At 42.8% G+C, this 19,205-nt stretch overlaps 1 protein-coding gene across 9 annotated transcripts in view; it reads left to right on the top strand.

Annotated features, from left to right (window-relative positions):
* LOC125453489 (F-box-like/WD repeat-containing protein TBL1X) overlaps positions 1 to 19,205 on the top strand; it is a 362,600-nt gene that overhangs the window by 308,735 nt on the left and 34,660 nt on the right. For all 9 annotated transcript variants that reach the window (XM_048533168.2, XM_048533165.2, XM_048533166.2 and 6 more), the window contains 2 exons: positions 11,764 to 11,977; positions 17,581 to 17,713. In XM_048533168.2, coding sequence (XP_048389125.1) covers positions 11,764 to 11,977; positions 17,581 to 17,713 — 347 coding nt within the window. The remainder of the gene's footprint in view (positions 1 to 11,763; positions 11,978 to 17,580; positions 17,714 to 19,205) is intronic.

The following is a 19,205-nucleotide window of genomic DNA, read 5'->3' as shown; positions in this document are numbered from 1 at the left end:
AAGAAGTTCAAATTCAATAGCTCCTGTGATATATATCAGTCTACACAACTTGGTAAATAAATGTGATTCTTAAATTATTTTTTGAATAATAATGGTCAGCAAAGCCTTACAAAATAAGGATGTTGAAGCTGTCATGCAGGATCTGAGTTTTTAATGTGTATCATCCTTATTTCTCATGTTGATTGCTCTCTTGCTTGATGGAAGTCTTCTGGAAACATTGTTTATTTCCCAGTGAAACTGCTGAAGCAATTAATACATCTATTTACAAGACTCTAGACAAATTTTTGGATTTGTTTTAATATTTTTAAAAAGAGAAAAGGCAGGTATATCTCTGCTGATACAGCTCTGCACAAATTCACCATGTATTAAATAATTACATCGTAATGCATAAATATATTCTTCCTAACCCCATCCACTCTCACAAACAGGTCCCTGCAAGCAGCACCAAATGGCTGGCTCACACATTGCTGAAGCACTCACTCAAACTTTATATATATTTTAAGATTACTTTTCAATTTTGTTCAGTATTTCATGCAATTCCTGTTTGTGCCATAGACATAAAGTAACAGGAGCCGTTCTGCAAGAATGCAGTGTAAGCAGTGAGAAGTGATTTCAATTACATATCAAAATAAAAATACCTACATCTTGCCTGTAGTGCTGTTGAAGTCTGGGATTTGTATTTGGCTGTTATAAATATCCTAATGCCAATCTGTTCATGTCATAAACATTCCAACACCAATCTCTTCAGTAGCAGGATATCATATCTGAAAGGTTAATTGCTATATTAGCAGTTGACCAACAACTATAAAATCAGTTGCATAATATTCACTGCACCCAGACTGAAAACAAGTCTTGGCAATAAACTAGTAATAAGAGAAAAATTACAAATATTTAAGACTTAAAGGTGGTCATGAGTTAGCAGCCTAGAATCCATTTGATAGATGCCAACATAGATGCTTCAGAATCCTTGAGTGAAATTTTGCCATTTTCCGTCAGCACGCGTGCAAATACGTTCGGTGTTAACTTGTTGCCCTCGTCACTCCCCCCAAAAAAAGCAAACCCATTCAATCACCTGCTAATCGACTCATTAAGAGCTGGCAAGTGGACAAATTCTTTGACAAATCACAGACCTCAACACTAGTGACCCAGGCCTACAGAGATTAATGACTAATTAGAGGCCAGTAACTTCTTGTTTCTAAACTCCATTGATTCAAATGTACTCCTTGGGACAGAGTTCCAAGAAGGTGGTAGGTCACAGGCAGGGCAGAGTCAGGTGGTTTTAGACAAGGACAGTGGGCAGGCTCCCAGCCACACCTTTGTCCCCATCCATTTTTCCAAGCATCCCCCCCGCCCCCCAACTCAGGCCGCTAAAGGCCCCTACTTGCAATACAGCAGTCAGGAACTAGCTACTTTTCTCACCCATCAGAGGCAGGAGATTGAGGAAATGGTGAGTTGAGGCCTTTAAATGGTCGTTAACTGCTATTAAGGTGGTTGGTCAGTGCAGAGGAGTTGGGCCGATGGGTCTGTTTCTGTGCTGTGTAACTCTGTGGCTCTGAGACTTAGGGGCCTTACTTGGCGATGGATTGAAAAGGTCATTGATAGGCCCTGTCATCCAGAACTTATTTAATGAGGTGTTGAGAGTGAGAGAGTTTCAATCTAGGGTCAACGCACCCAGTTATTCACCATTTTTCTCCAATCTTTCACAACTTCTAGGTGGTTTTGAATTTTGGACTACTATTTCATTGGCAATAGTCCGCAATAACTGCTTAAAGGAAAATTATCATCATAGATAATGGGAACTGCAGATGCTGGAGAATCCAAGATAACAAAGCGTGAAGCTGGATGAACACAGCAGGCCAAGCAGCATCTCAGGAGCACAAAAGCTGACGTTTCAGGCCTACACCCTTCATCAGAGAGGGGGATGGCGAGAGGGTTCTGAAATAGGGAGAGAGGGGGAGGCGGACCGAAGATGGACAGAGGAGAAGATAGGTGGAGAGGAGAGTATGGGTGGGGAGGGGATAGGTCAGTCCGGGGAGGACGGACAGGTCAAGGAGGTGGGATGAGGTTGGTAGGTGGGAAATGGAGGTGCGGCTTGAGGTGGGAGGAGGGGATAGGTGAGAGGAAGAACAAGTTAGGGAGGCGGGGACGAGCTGGGCTGATTTTGGGATGCAGTGGGGGGAGGGGACGAGGTTGGCTGGTTTTGGAATGCAGTGGAGGAAGGGGAGATTTTGAAGCTTGTGAAGTCCACATTGATAGCATTGGGCTGCAGGGTTTCCAAGTGGAATATGAGTTGCTGTTCCTGCAACCTTTGGGTGGCATCATTGTGGCACTGCAGGAGGCCCATGATGGACATGTCGTCTAAGGAATGGGAGGCGGAGTTAAAATGGTTTGCGACTGGGAGGTGCCGTTGTTTATTGTGAACCGAGCAGAGGTGTTCCGCAAAGCGGTCCCCAAGCCTCCGCTTGGTTTCTCCAATGTAGAGGAAGCCACACCGGGTATAGTGGATACAGTATACTACATTGGCAGATGTGCAGGTGAACATCTGCTTAATATGGAAAGTCATCTTGGGGCCTGGAATGGGGTTGAGGGAGGAGGTGTGGGGGCAAGTGTAGCACTTCCTGCGGTTGCAGGGGAAGGCGCCGGGTGTGGTGGGGTTGGAGGGGAGTGTGGAGCAGACAAGGGAGTCACAGAGAGAGTGGTCTCTCCGGAAGGCAGACAAGGGTGGGGATGGAAAAATGTCTCGGGTGGTGGGGTCGGATTGTAGATGGCGGAAGTGTCGGAGGATGATGTGTTGTATCCGGAGGTTGGTGGGGTGGTATGTGAGGACGAGGGGGATTATCTTAGGGCGGTTGTTGCGGGGGCGGGGTGTGAGGGATGTGTTGGGGAGGCGCAGTCAAGGGTGCTCTCAACCACTGCAGGGAGGAGGCTGCAGCCCTTGAAGAATGTGGACATCTGGGATGTGCGGGAGTGGAATGCCTCATCCTGGGAGCAGATGCGGCGGAGGCGAAGGAATTGGGAGTAGGGGATGGAATTTTTGCAGGGGGGTGGGTGGGGGGAGGTCGATTCTAGGTAGCTGTGGGAGTCGGTGGGCTTGAAGTGGACATCAGTTTCTAGCTGGTTGCCTGACATGGAGACAGAGAGGTCCAGGAACGTGAGGGATGTGTTGGAGATGGCCCAGGTGAACTTGAGGTTGGGGTGGAAGGTGTTGGTGAAGTGAATGAACTGTTCGAGCTCCTCTTGGGAGCAAGAGGCGGCGCCGATACAGTCATCAATGTAACGGAGGAAGAGGTGGGGTTTGGGGCCTGTGTAGGTGCTGAACAGGGACTATTCCACGTAACCTACAAAGAGGCAGGCATAGCTTGGGCCCATGCGGATACCCACTTTGTCTGTAGGAAGTGGGAGGAATCAAAAGAGAAGTTGTTGAGGGTGAGGACGAGTTCGGCTAAGCGGATGAGGGTGTCAGTGGAGGGGGACTGGTCGGGCCTGCGGGACAGGAAGAAGCGGAGGGCCTTAAGGCCATCTGCATGAGGAATGCAGGTGTATAGGGACCTGACGTCCATGGTGAAAATGAGGTGTTGGGGCCCAGAGAATTGGAAGTTCTGGAGGAGGTGCAGGGCATGGGTGGTGTCACAGACATAGGTGGAGAGTTCCTGGACCAAGGGGGAGAAAATGGAGTCCAGATAGGTGAAGATGAGTTCGGTGGGGCAGGAACAGATGGAGACGATAGGTCAGCCAGGGCAGGCGGGATTTTGGCAAGGAGAAAGAAGTAGGTGGTGCGGGGTTGTGGAACAATGAGGTTGGAGGCTGTGGGTGGGAGGTCACCTGAGGTGATGAGGTCGTGGATGGTATTGGAGATGATGGTTTGGTGCTCGGGGGTGGGGTCGTGATCGGGGGATGGTAGGAGGAGGTGTGGGAGTGTTGGCGTTTGGCCTCTGCGATGTAGAGGTCAGTGCGCCATACTACCACTGCGCCTCCCTTGTCTGCAGATTTGATGGTGAGGTTGGGGTTGGAGCGGAGGGCTGCCCGTTCTGCGGGAGAGAGGTTGGAGTAGGTGAGAGGGGTGGAGAGGTTGAGGTGGTTAATGTCTCGACGGCAGTCGGCGATGAAAAGATCGAGGGATGGTAGCAGCCCTGCGGGTGGTGTCCAAGAGGAGGACTTGTGTTGGAGGCGGGTGAAGGGGTCAGTGGAGGGAGGTTTAGGCTCCCAGTTGAAGAAGTAAGCGTGGAGTTGAAGGCAGTGGATAAACTGCTCTATGTCCAAACGTGACTGGTATGGAAAATTATCATTGTGTGCAGGGAAAGGGGTGTTACTGGAAATGCATTTGCTGGGGGCAACCAGAAAGGGAGACAAACAAAAAGGCTGTTTAGATTGTGGGACTGCTGTTGATATAGAAGCAATCTCCACATTCAAACATTTTGTGAAAACATACCTTTTTGAGAATGGTCTGAAGCAGGCTCGAGAGGCCAATTGGTTTACCTCTGCTCCTATGTCATATGTTTATATATCCCTTTCAAGGATTGCTGTGTAGGCTGCATGAAGACCAAGTTTACCTGAATGCAGCCAGCTTACACCAGATGCATTCAAAGCAAGCCAACTTTTTAATGTGGGCCCTGAAATAGGCTTCAGGACCAATTATTGTTTATGCAAAGGGATAGGTAGAAATTATAGATGTAAGCACGGACTTTTTTTTTGCCTGTACCAATACCGCAGTGGCACACTTCCAAGTTGTAAGGAATGCATGATTTTTATTGGTTGTATTGAAGACTTATGTACCTAGTTAGTAACTGAAAAATAGGTGGCAGCTGGTTGCAAAGTCCATCTGTTCAGCAACAGCTTCCTTACTGAGACCACTTACGGTGCTTTAATGGGAAAACAAAGAAGCTGATGTTTATCCAACATTGTTGTTGGAACCAATTTCATTTGTAGAAAGTATTTTTAGGAATTTTTCAGGATACTATGAGTGGTGTCTTTGTTATAGAACCCCACAGAAGCAATTTTAAACCTGTCGCAGAGGTTTACAGCACAGAAAATAGTCCTCTGACCCACTGAGTCTGTGCCGGTCAAAGACAACCTCCTAACTATTCTGATCCCATTTTCTAGCACTTTGCTCATAGTCTTGTATGCCTTGGCATCACAACTATACGTCCAAATATTTCTTATGTTACGAGGGTTTTTGACTCTACTGGCTTAACAGATCATTCAGATTTCTGTCTATGCTAATTTCTTTAAGTATATCACTCCTCTCTGATTTCTATACCTACATTGTCCCTCTCATTAGTGAACATTGACACAAAGCATTCATTTAAAACCCTACCTATGTTCTCTGGCTTCAAATGACCACTGTGATCCTTTACGGGCCTACTCTTTCCCAAATAATCCTTTTACCCTTAATGTACTTGTTAAATAATTTAGGATTTTCCTTTAGTTTACTTCCTATTTTTTCTTCCATACCCCTTTCACATTTTGAACTCATTGTTTTGAAAGCTCGGCATCTGCAATAAGCCTCCCCATTTCTCTTTGTCACGTATATCCTTGATATCCAGGGTTCACTGGATTTGTTGGTTGCACCTTTTATATGTATTTGAACTTGTTGGCTCTGTACTCTCCCTGTTTCCTCCTTGAATGTACCCACTGCTCTGACATACCTAAAAGTACCTGCGCTCAGTGCATTTTGGCAAAATCACACCTTATTGAAATTGCCCTTCCCCTACTTTAGAGCTTTGATTTCAAGCCTGTCTTTGTCCTTTTCCATAACAATCTAACAGTTATGAGCACTGTTTGCAAAGTGCTCCCCCATTGATACTTCAACCACCTGCCTGGCTGAATGACCTAAAATCAAGTCCGGGACAGCCTCATCTCTTGTAGGACCTTCTAAATACCAAATTAAAAAGCTTTCCCAGATGCATTTTAAGAATTTCCACTCTCTCTTTTATATATTGTGACTACCCCAGTTTATGAAGACAGCGAATTCAGGGTCATCATTAGATTCTTAGTTCCAAATATTTTTATTGAATTTAAATTCCACCAGCTGCCATGGTGGGATTTGATTCCAGGTCCCCAGAACATTATCTGGGTCTCTGGATTAACAGTCCAGCAATAATACCACTAGGCCATCGCCTCCTCTATAATGTGCCAACATATCTGCTCTTCTATTTGTCTTGGACTATCAGCAGGCATATGACTACTGGCAATGTGATAGCTCCACTTTTGGTTTTAAGTTCTCCCCCTATGGCATCATTTGAAGAGATTTGAGCTGTCATCCCTCGTTATGGCTGTAATTTATTTCCTGATCAATATTATGACAACCACTCCTGTTTCACCTACTCTACATCTTGAGCTGAGAATCCCGCCCTATTCTTAACCGTGTCTCAGTGACAACAATAACATCATACCCCAGCTTTTTCAATTTGCCCTCAATTTACCTGACTTGTTTGTCAGACTCTTTGCTTTTAAAAAGTAACCATCCAACCTTGCAAAACACCCTTGTGCCTTAAATGGATTTTGCCCCCCTGTCAAATTAGTCTAAAGCACCCCTCCCCCCACCACCCCGACAAGGATGCTGATTCCATTTCAGTTCAGGTGCAAGCTGTCTGCCTTATAGAGATCTCTCCAAAAACAGTCCCAATGTCCCAGAAATCTAAAACCGTCTGCCTTCACCCTTCCAGAGTTTTCTGTTTTAGCCTCTTCTGATGAAGTGCCAAAGATCCTTTATTAAACATATGGATCAGGCTTCTATAGAGTTGGCGAACCCTGACTGTGTACTTTTAAGTAGTGGCCATAGCGACAAAGCTATTCTGGTTTTCACTCCTGATGCAACCAGTGGGAAGCAAAGTTGGGGCCGAAAGATTTATTCTTTGTTCCCACTCATCAAGGGGACAGGGTGAACAGTTTGGAGGAGCAAATTCAGGTGGCAACCGATCAGTGAGTTATACAAACGAACAGTGAGATTTAGAATCTTTCAGGCTGCCTGTTGCTGAAATGTTCGAAGGGGAATGTGAGGCTATCTGAGCCTGGGGTCAGGGAATGGGTTATGTTTGGTGCTTTTTTTCAATCCCTATGCGCCTAATTCCTCCTCTAAGGTAAAATTTGGCCACAAACACCCAAAGCCCACGGCCCCAGGTAATGCACATTATGTTGGGATTCTGTGCACATAGTGTGTGCAGAGATCATTATGTAATTGAATCTCCAATTCTATACTACTGCTGCAGCACCTGACATGACAAAGGTGGCCTGCAGAAAAGAGAAAATCTAATCCCCAAACCATCCACTTACCTGCAGGTGAGCTGCCTGGCCTGAGAAACCAATATGCCAAGTTGGTCTTTAATCACCCATCACCTTTCCCTTTGTATAAATTTAAAAAAACATAATTGTGTTGGCAACAGGAAATTCCACTCTTGGGAAGCTATTTAAGTAAGGCGGCAGTGATCTCCCCATTCCATCACCTCTGGGGAAGCTGAAGTGCCCAGTAGTCATCCATCCCCAGAAACTAAACACCCTGTAGGGCTGAAATCCTGTCCTGAGAGTTCTAACCCAATCAGAGGCCAGTAGCTGTCAGCACTACCAGGGAGCAGTAGCAACTGGTGAAAATAGAGTGGTCCAGGATCAACAGGGGACCCAGAGCACAAGTGATTGAGGATTTGGAGGGGGAAAGCATGTCAGTAGCAAAAGGGATAGCTCTGGACAGTGCCCGATCTTTTCACTTCACCACCTCCTCCCACCCTTAAACTCTCCTGATGCTCACTCCTTGAATAGACACTGAGGACTTCATCACGTGGGAACTGTCCCACCTCTGCTCATTAAATACTAACAGAAAATTAGTTTTTGTTTATCTGTTAACTCATAGGACATGGGTTTCCCTAGTTGCCTTTGAGAAGGTGGTGGTAAGTGCCTTCTTAAACTGCTGCAGCCCATTAAGGACCTCACTTTGTACTGGGGAAGGATGGTCACTCAAAGGCCTTCCCATGTCAGACTCCATTGGAGATGTGAGAAGGACAATGTGCTGGTAAGGTCCCAACCCCACCCTTTTCTGCCCAGTGAAATGCCCCTTCCACCAAAACATGCACCTCTGGAATTGTATTAAGTCCCATTCAGAAGATCTATGTATTAGATCTATGTACTATAAATGGCTGCAATGTGGACCGTTGTAATGTTCAACTTTCCAAGCCCAGTCATCATAGGGAATGTGAGCATTTCCATCTTAGCCTAGATCCCCATGGGACCTACCTGAAATTGGTGTTGTGCTCCTTCCAGTTATATTAGTAAGTGATCAGTCTATTCCAATTCAAATGTTATTATCATACTATGTTATATTACTTCTACTATCATGCATTTATTTATGTCTGCAAATTTTGTTTCAGAATGTTTTCTAAACATATTTTTGCAACAGAATATTGTCACTGAAAACTCGTGGTTATTTTATTAAAATTGTAGTTTATAATCTGAAATTAGTTTGCATTGCATAGGCTCCTCTTCAAAACTAAAGAGAAGCCTAGCCGTTTAAATGTACATAGGATGGTGAGGTGTAAGGGAAAGTTGACGAAAGGGCAAGTGTCAGAGTAAGATTAAATTAGTCATATAACCTGTAGCAACAGTTATCCAGAAAGTGGCAATGTTGAAAGCTGGTGTCTAGAACCAAATGAAATTTTACAAACCAGTTTTAGAAGTCTGTTCTTCTAGAAGCTGGTGGGTTTGAAGGGCGTGGGAGTGAGAATTCTGAGAATTTAGATACAATGAATGATAATTGCATTCACAGTGCATGCTGCACTACTTCAGTGTGTATCTATGGAAACTGCAGGCACATATGGCAACTTTTGTTTTTAAGTAATTCAGAACTCAAACATTTAAACTGATGTTCGGGTTGTAATTTCAAGAAAGGATAAAGTCAAAAGCGGTCAGAGAAATTTTGAAATTGTAGGTCAGAGTCACAATTTAGGTTAAAAAATAAGCAGACTGGGTCAGGAAGGGGCATAGAGCTTGATGATGGTTATGAGGTATTTAGTGACACGTAACATCGGAAAAATATGGCAACGTATTTGAATGTCTGAAAATTTTGTACCAAAATTAAGCTTCGCTCTAACATTTGTGATAGACGTGTTCTTTTTTTAAATTATTCACACTTGGATATTGATATCTGGCCAGCACTTACCCTTGAGAAGGTAGTGGTGAGCCACTGCAGTCCATGTTCATATACTCACATATGCCATTAGGGAGGGAATTCCTGCATTTTCCAGCACTAACAGTGAAGGAGCAGCAATGTATTCCCAAGTCAGGGTAGTAAGGGAGTTGGAGGGCATCTTGCAGTTGATGGTGTTCTCATGTATCTGTGCCCTTCTTCTAGAGGAAGTGGTCATGGGTTTGGAAGATGCTGTTTAAGGATCTTTGCCAAAGTGATCAAGGTTGGGAACTAAATATTTCAGGATGCTTTACCTCCAGAAAACATTTGCCAAAATTTAAAAACAAGTAGGGTTGCCATGATATCAAAGGATGGCATAAAGACAATGGAGAGAAAGGAAAATCAAATTGTCGAATCAATTTAACTGGAGCTAAGAAAGACCAAAAAGGAGATGACAATGATGAGAATAGTTTATTAACCTCCTAAAAGTAGTTAGTGTTGTCTAGAATATAAATCAGAAAATTAGAGATGCATATAGCAAGGACAACAGAGTTATTGTGGGTGCTTTAATTTTCACATGCACATCAGCACATTTGATATTGTCGTATGGCGGGCGAGTTCCTGTAATGTGTTCAAGATAGTTTTCCAGATCATGTGTCAAGAAACCAACGAGGGATCAGGCTATTTTAAATTTAACATTGTGCAGTGAGACAGAATTAATTAATAACAGTGTAGTGAGGGAACCTCTAGGGAAAAAAATGACCATAATGTTCGAATCTTGTATTACCTTTCAGAGCTATGTGTTTAATCCAAAGTTAGAATCATAAATCTGAACAAGAATTGTATGTTTAAAGAAGCAGTTAACGTGGTAAATTGGGAAATGCGATTAAAAGCTAGGACTGTTCATAAACAACAACCAGAGGGTTGCCATTGACTGGAAACTGAATTGGGCTAGCTACATAAATGCTGCAGCTACAAGTCCAGGTCGGAGGCTAAGGATCATTAAACGAGTAACTTTCATTTGGCACTCCAAAATATGTCCACCATCTGCAAGGCACAAGTTAGGAATGTGAAAAAATGCTTACCAATTGCATGGATGCAGACAGGTCCGGCACGCTCAAGAAGCTTGAAATCATTCAGAACAAAGCAGCCCACTTGATTGACACCACAGCCACAAATATGCATTTCCTCTATCACTGCAGATGCACATGAACAAGTGTGTGCCATCTGCAATATGTATTGCAGAAATTCACCAAGGCCCCTTCGACATCACCTTCCAAACCCACATTCGCTCCCAACTAGAAGGGCAAAGGCAACCTTCTGAACAAGACAAACTCCAAGTTCTTCTCCAAGCGTTTTACCACCGACACTTGGTAGTATAATGATGTACCTTCACTGTCTCTGGGTCAGAATCCTGGAACACCCTTTCTAATGGCATTGTGACGTAGCTACAGTGTAGTGTTTCACGAAGGCAATTCACCACCACCTTTTCAAAATCAATGAGGGATGGGCAATAAATAAATGACTCAGCCAGCAAAGCTCACATCACTGAATGGAAGAAAAGTTGCAAAAGTTAAAAGTTGCAAAAGTTCAAAATATATGGAGAATACATTCTCTTAGAAAAAATGGCTAAAGAGAAGTTAAAGGTGGCAAAAGATTAAAGGAAGCAGCATCTAATGTTGTGAAAGACTACTAAGTCTGGGCTGTAGGGAATTTTAGAATTTAGCAATGAATGACCAAAAAGATGATGCTAACGAGAAAATACGATCTGTTGCTTAAACAGCTATACTTTAAAAAGAATGTTTGTGTAGGCATATCAAAAGGCAGAACATTTACAATATTGTAAACAAGTGAAATTATAATGGGTACTATGAAAAATGACAGAGACATGGAATAAATACTTAGTGTCGGCCTTAATGGCAAAGACAGAAAGCATTCTGAGACTGTGGCAAACCAAGTTGCAGACTGGAAGATCCTTGTAAGAACTGAAGGCTAGCGACTATTATTATATATTGCATTGACTCCCTGTTACATTACTGTTTTTTTCTACTAGAAAAGATACGCGTAATTACTGTCATGTAATATGTTAAAGGCTAAGTCACAGTTAAGTGTTATTCTGCCATCCTCTGAACTTGAGAAGGAACATACAAGAGCACATGAATAAAGCCAAGAAGTCAAAACAAAGCAAAGATTATTATATAATCCCTGTGCTGTGAATCAACTAGATAGTGGATTGGATATCTAGGAAGCAGGTGTGCACTTAAATTCTACAACATCAGTGAAAAAATCAAAACTTAAGAAAACCCATAAAAAGTAATATAGCTATGGTATTCGTCATTTTAGACAGTACTACGTTTGATAACTCATGTCAATGTTTGGATATTTATTAACATTAAATTTGCAGCAAGCCCCTATTCTAATTATTTTATGTGCTGTCTTGTTTAATAAAAGTACCTCTTGTGGATGCAGTTCCACCATGTCATGATTTTGTATCAGCTGCATATCCAAAAATAACATAGTCCAAAAGCCCAAATCTCTTTCTTATGATGTGCAAGATATTTCAAATGAGTTATCTTTGTGTGGTTTTGTTGACATTCCAGTTTCGTTGGTTCATTTTAAAAATGTGCTGATACCCTCCCTTTCCTTCCTAGGATGGCACAGTGTTTGATGGCAGGCCAATTGAGTCATTGTCTCTAATAGACGCTGTGATGCCCGATGTTGTACAGAGTCGACAGCAAGCGTTCAGAGATAAACTAGCACAACAGCAGCAAGCAGCAGCTGCATCTTCAGCTCCACAGCAGCCAACACCAAAGAATGGAGAAGCTACTATTAATGGGGAGGAAAATGGGGCACACACCATTACAAGTAAGCATTGCCTCATATTGCTTTTTCATCTACAGCACATCCAATATCAAAACTGAGATGTAATATTTCCATATATAACAGCTAGGAATCATTTTTTAACAACCTTAAAAACTGAACATTAAAAATTTTCGCAAATTTAGACAACCAGAAACTGAGGGTTTTTTTTCAAAGTTAAACTTGTAGAATTGATTTCTTTTGATTTTGGTTTTAAGTAGTATTTGTATTTTAGATTAAAAACACATTCTTATGCATTTGTTTGTGCCTACTTGCTAATTACATAATAGTGATAATATGTTCTTTTGATATTTAGGAAGTTTTCTTATCTGTATTTCTCAAAAAAAATGGGCAAATATGAATCACATTACAAAATGATAGCATGTCATCAATATGTTACTCCCTGGCCAGCAGTCTGTTCCTTCCAGATGAGGAATCAGTTCAACATCTGCTTATATTTATGCCCACCAGGTGCTCCGGTTTCCTCTCACAGTCCAACAATGTTCAGTTTAGGTGGATTAGCCACATTAAATTGCCCTAAGTGTCCAGGGAAGTGCAGGGCGGGTGAGTTAACCATGGTGAATGCGGATTACAGGAACAGGGTGGGTGGAGTGTTCTTTGGAGGCTTGGTGCAGACTTGATGAACTAAATAGGCTCTGTCTGCACTGTGAGTATTCTATGATCCTTTATCTACACAACCCACAAAAGTACCCACTATATTTAAACAACAGGTGAAATATTTCATGTACTGTGTAATCACGAAACAATTCAACTTGACACTCACCTTGCTTTTAAAATTCTAAGTTCAAAAATATTACTTAATTCTATACATTTCATATAAGGAGAAACATTTTATGCAGGGCCTAGTTAAGACCTGGAAGGTACTGCCTGAGAATCTGGTGGAAGCAGACTCAATCATGGCTTTCAAAAGGAATTTGGACGACCACCTGAAGATGGAAACTTTGCAGGATTTTGGTTAGAGTGACTGGGGTAGTGTCACAGGAGTATTTGAGCTGTTTATGTTTAAATAGACATAATGAGTCATGTGGCTCTTCCTGTGTTCATAGCTATTGTGAATCTATTGCACATAATACTTTCTATTAATGTATAGATAGATTTGGAAAGAGATTGACTTTAATTGGCAAGAAAACAAAGAGTTATACAGCACGGAAACAAACCCTTCGAGCCAACACATCCATGCCAGCCAGATTCCCCAAACCAAATTAGTCCCATTTGCCTGCATTTGGCCTATATCCCTTTAAACCTTTCCTATTCATGTATTTGTCCAATAATCATACAGACAAACAGTTTGGAAACAGACCCTTCAGTCCAACTAGTCCACGCAGACTGTTCCCAAACTAAACTAGCCCCACCTGCCTGCATTTGGTCCATATTCCTCCAAACCTTTCCTTTTAATATATTTACCCAAATGTCTTATAAATGTAACTGTACCTGCATCCATCACTTCCTCTGGCAGTTCATTCCACACACTAACCATTCTCTTCTTTAAAAAAAAATTGCCCCTCATATCCTTTTTAAATCTTTCACGTTTCACCTTAAAAATGTGCCCCCAAGTTTTGACATCCCCCACCTTAGGGAAAAGACCTTTTGGTATTTACTAATCCATGCCTCTCATAATTTCATAAATCTGTATCAGCTCACCTCTCAACCACCTATCTCTGGGGATGTAGCTCCCAACTTATCTAGTCTCTCGTGATAGCTAAAACTCTCCAGCCCCAGTAACATCCTTGTAAATCTTTTCGGCACAGCTTCCAATCTAATAACACCCTTCCTATAGGAGGCGACCTGTACGACACACAGTACTCCAAGAGTGGTCTCACTAGTGTCCTGTACAGCTGCACGTGACGTCCCAACTCCAGTACAAATGCTCTGACCAATGAAGGCAAGCATGCCAAATACCTTCTTCACCAACCTATCTACCTGTGACTCCACTTTCAAGGAAATATGTACCTGAACCCCTAAGTTTCTCTGTTCGACAACATTCCCCAGGGCCCTACCATTAACTGGGTAAACTCTGCCCTGGTTTGTCATACCAAAATGCAATACCTCACATTTATCTAAATTAAACTCCATCTGCCATTTCTTGGCCCATTGGCCCAGCTTATTAAGATCCCATCGTAGTCTTAGATGACCTACTTTACTGTCCATTATACCACCAATTTTGATGTCATTCACAAACTCACTAAAAGTAATTCCTACATTCTCATCCAAACGTTTATTAAAAATGACAAATAATAGCGGATCCAGCGCCGATCCCTGTGGAATATCACTGGTCACAGGGCTCCAGTTGGAAAAACCACCCTCCTCCACCACTAAAGTCTTCTACCATCAAGTCAATTTGGTATCCTGTTGACTAGCTCTCCCTGGATCCCATGTGCTGTAACCTTACTAACCAGTCTACTATGTGAAAGTTTGTCAAAGGCCTTGCGAAGTCCACGTAGACAATGCCTACCACTCTGCCCTCTTCTGTCTTCTTGATTGTATCCTCAAAAATTCAATCAAGTTTGTCAGACACTTACTTTCCACACACAAAACCATGTTATCTATCCCTAATTAAACCTTGCCTCTCCAAATGCATGTTAATCCTGTCTTTCAGAATCTCCTCCAACAACTTAACCACCACTGATGTCAGACTCACAGGTGTATAGTTCACTGTCTTTTCCTTGCAGCCTTTCTTAAGCAAAGGCACAACAATAGCCACCTTCCAGGCTTCTGGCACCTCACCCATGGCTGTAGGTGATACAAGTATCTTTGCCAGGGGCCCTGCAATTTCTTCCCTATCTTCCCACAATGCTCTGGGATACAGTTGATCAGATATCTACTTTTATGCATTTTAAGACCTCCAGCAATATGGACCGTTTTCAGGACATTATTATTTATTTTACCAAGTTCCCTAGTTTCCATGTCTTTCTCAACAGTAAATAGTGGGATGAAATGTTCGTTTAGCATCTATACCATCTCCTGTGGTTCCACACATAGACCTATTTTCTGTATCGTTACTCTTTTGCCCTTAATGTACGTATAGAATTTCTTTATCTCTCCTAAAGTGTTGATTTGTTTCCAAGGTTCAGCTTCACGAAACCAGATGTCAGCTACTATCCCAGCTATTAATGTGAAGCTGGACAGAGACAGTTGGCAGGTCATTCAACCAAAGGGACATCAAAACCATTTGCAGTTACAGAGTAATGGGGTTGGTTGAGGGGGGTACATCAGTGGATTGGAGTAACCAAAAGCAAGCTTTCCTTTTTTTGAGGTTGGCTGGCTTGCCGAGCTGGTTTGTTCCGCAGACGTTTCGTTACTGTGCTTGGTAACCTCCTCAGTGCAGCCTCTGATGAAGTGTTGGTGTGTTTTCCTGCCTGGCTTTTAAACTCTGTGGTCCGTTGCAATGGATTGTCTCACTTCCAGGTTTCCTCCATAGTGGAACGTATATGGGGTCGCATTCAATGTGTATATTAATAGCATGCTTCATAGAGTGCCATGCTTCCAGGAATTCTCGTGCTTGTCTCTGCCTGGCCTGTCCCAGGATCTTGGTGTTGTCCCAGTTGAAGTCATGGTTCTTCTTGTCCATGTGGATTGAGATGAGTGAGTATTGATTGTGTCTTTTTGTAGCCAGTTGGTGTTCATGTACTCGTGTTGTTAGTTTCCTTCCTGTTTGTCCGATGTAATGTTTCTCGCAGTCTCTAAAGGGGATCGTGCAGATGACATTGGCCCTGTCCATGGCAGGGAGTGGGTCTTTAGTTTGGGTGAGCTCTTGTCGTAGGCTTGATGTGGGCTTGTGTGCCACTCTGATCCCCAGTGGTCGTCGAAGTCTTGTGGTGAGTTCTGACGTGTTCCTGATGTAGGGTAGTGTGATGAGTGTGTCGTAGCGTGTAGAATCTTTCTGATGCTGTTTCTGTAGGCATCTCCTGACCCAGTTCTTTGGATATCCATTATCCTTGAACACCTGGAAGAGGTGTTCCTCCTCCTCTTGGCGTTGTTCCGAGTTGCTGCTGTGTGTTGTTGCACTTTAAAATAGTGTTCATATGCAGCTTCGTTTGTGCATGCTGGGATGGTTACTATTGAAGTTAAATACCTGGCTTGCGTGTGTGGCTTTTTGGTGTACTTTCGTTGGCAGTTACCCATTTGTCTTGTGTTCTGCCAGGACGTGCAGGAATGGGAGTTGTTTGTTCTCCTCCTCTCTGGTGAATTTTATTCCGATGATGGTGTTGTTTATGAGTTCGTGTGTCTCTTCTAATTTGATCCGTTTAATGATGACAAAGGTGTCGTCTACGTAGCGTATCCATAGTTTAGTTGGATTTGCAGAAGGGCAGTCCTTTCCAGTCTTTTCATTACTGCTTCTGCTATGAGCCCGGAGATAGGCGATCCCATGGGTGTCCTGTTGATTTGCTTGTATGTTTGGCCGTTGGAGGTGGAGTGGGTGGTAAGGCATAGGTCCAGTAGTTTAAGCATGCTGTCCTTGGAGATGGCTACACTGGGATCGTGTTCTTGTTCAAGTAGTGTTGTCATTGTTTCCCTTGCCAGTGGCATGTCGATTGACGTGAATAGGGCAGTGATATCAAACAATATCATGGTCTCTTCATCCTCTATCTTTCTGTCTTTGATGGACTTGAGGAATTCTTGGGCTGAGTGGATGGAGTGGGGTGATTTGTTGACTAGGTGCATCAGTCTTCTTTGTTGTTCTCTGACTAATCTTTGCGATAGAGTGCCTGGTAGGGGGACAATGGGTCTGAGGGCGACTTCCGGTTTGTGCACTTTAGGGAACACATCCCGATTCTACAGCCTCCCTAAACCAATGGACAGGACCAGTGACATCTGCACGATCCCCTTGAACATGAACACCAACTGGCTACAAAAAGACACAACCAATATTGACTCATCTCAATCCACATGGACAAGCAGAACCATGACTTTGACTGGACAACACCAAGATCCTGGGACAGGCCAGGCAGAGACAAGCACAAGAATTCCTGAAAGCATGGCACTCCACGAAGCAGGCTATAAATAAACACATTGAACTCGACCACATATACATTCCACTACGGAGGAAACCTGGAAGTGAGGCAATCCATCACAACGGACCCCAGAGTTTAAAAACCAGGCAGGAAAACACACCGACACTTCATCAGAGGCTGCACTGAGAATGCTACCAAGCATGGTAACGAAACATCTGCGGAACAACAAACCAGCTCGGCGAGCCAACCAACCTCAACACCCACAACCTGAGCTACAGATCTATTCCAAAACCTTAAAGCTTTCCTTTTCCTAGCAAGTTGATCCTAAGTCCAATTCTAGTGCCTCTACTTTATTTCAGTTCTGTTTGGGTGGCTCAACATATATAGCCTCCCCGATGGTTAGAACTTCATGATTCACCTGCTCACTGGAAAGATACTTTGAGCCTTAGCAAGGGACGATATTGATATGGAAACTTTTAAACTGCATCTCAAATAAAAGAATAATACAACACAGCATACTTTTTCCTGTGACTAAAATTATAAACTTTATTGTGACTGGGTGTTTCATTAGTGAAGTGATTTTACATTAATTTAATGTAATTTCTTATAACTGAAAAATTAAATGATACTTTGCAGATAATCATTCTGATGCTATGGAAATAGATGGAGATGTTGAAATTCCTTCAAACAAATCCACAGTCTTAAGAGGTCACGAATCTGAAGTATTCATTTGTGCCTGGAACCCAGTCAGTGATCTTTTGGCATCGGGGTAGGTACCAGTTAAAACAAGCTAAGTACTAAAAGTAAAAAATACATTTTCTCTGTTGTTTTGGCATCAATTATATGGTTCTATTACTCTTGCAACCTTACCACATCATGTTAAACCATTTCATGCGATTAGCAGTGTGCATGTATGGGGGCAGAGCTTAGTATCCTGATCCCTTCAATGGATTTTCATGCCTCCACTGAGGGTCAATATACAATAATTCTGTAATGAAGCAAAACCAATGATCCAAATTGTATAAATGGTCTCTCAATCATTTTTCACTTGACATGTGGATCACCTGGAGAATGAATGGTGGTTTGTAATTGCATGGCCCCAGTCATATGTAGCAGTCTGGCAAACAGGCTGACTGTGGGATGGAAGCAATAGTATGAAATTTAAAAGCCTCAAAATTTATAAACTGAATTTAGAATCATCCAATAAAGTGATAAAACATACGGGCTTAGATATTTGACAGTGTGTAGAAGGTACATGTACAGATCTAGCATGGTAGGAGGTGAGCCTAAATTCTGTGTTGAAAGTGCCTTGTCTGCCATTTTGAATCAGGCTTCTTACGAGCTTTCAGAAAATGTACCAAAGTATTTAGAAACACGAATCAAATTTAAGAAAGGGGCCTATGTTGATGCAAAGACCCCTTTGTGAAATTCTTCCGCCCTAAAACCTGACGCAGCCTGCGTTAAACCTGCCCAACAAATCATGATTGTACTGGGTAGTAAGAACTCTGCAAAGAGTACTATTCAAGAGGTTCGTCAGTCCCAGACAAGGGTAGTTATTGGTTTGTTCTCATTGGCTGTTGGTTAAATTCTAGGCCTCATTTTGTAGGAGGATGTTGGTGAAGGTTTTGGAGTTCCTCCCCTAGTAGTGACTTGATTCTTATTTTTGCAACCAGCTTTTTCTGGTTCTGGTTGTGACTACTTTTGTCTCTATTGAAACATGTTTTCTTCCAGCCGTGGTAGTCTCATGCTTTGGTGATTGAGAGCAAGTGAAACCATGAAGAAACCAGAAAAGAGGAGTAGTAGCTGGGTGGAAAGGATATAGACCAGTGTGTTGAAGACTAAGTACTTAAACATGTTTGCTGAGAGCAGTTATTACCCCAACTTCACCAAGAACTTTCCTGATAAAGCAACTGTCAATTGCTGCAGCCACAGCTGGAGTCTTAACCTGTTTTGGACAACACTGTCTATAAGCCCTACAGTAACAAACTCAAGGTTCCTTCAATAACATTTTCCAAACTCTGACACCTACCACCTAGGAGAACAAGAACAGTGGATATATGAGAGCACCAGGAGCCACAAGTTCCAACCAAATCACAAAACGTTCCATTTACTATCACTGGCCCAAAATCCTGGAGCTCCATCCCTAACAGCACTGTGGTTATCCCTCTATCCAATTGACTTCAGTCAACTGCAGAAAAAAAACCGACTGCCACGTTCTGTGGAGCAATTAGAGATGGGCAATAATAGTGATGCCCACATTC

Source organism: Stegostoma tigrinum, chromosome 6 (assembly GCF_030684315.1).
Source record: "Stegostoma tigrinum isolate sSteTig4 chromosome 6, sSteTig4.hap1, whole genome shotgun sequence".
Classification (NCBI taxonomy): Eukaryota; Metazoa; Chordata; class Chondrichthyes; order Orectolobiformes; family Stegostomatidae; genus Stegostoma; species Stegostoma tigrinum.
This window is presented reverse-complemented; position numbering and strand designations above follow the sequence as displayed.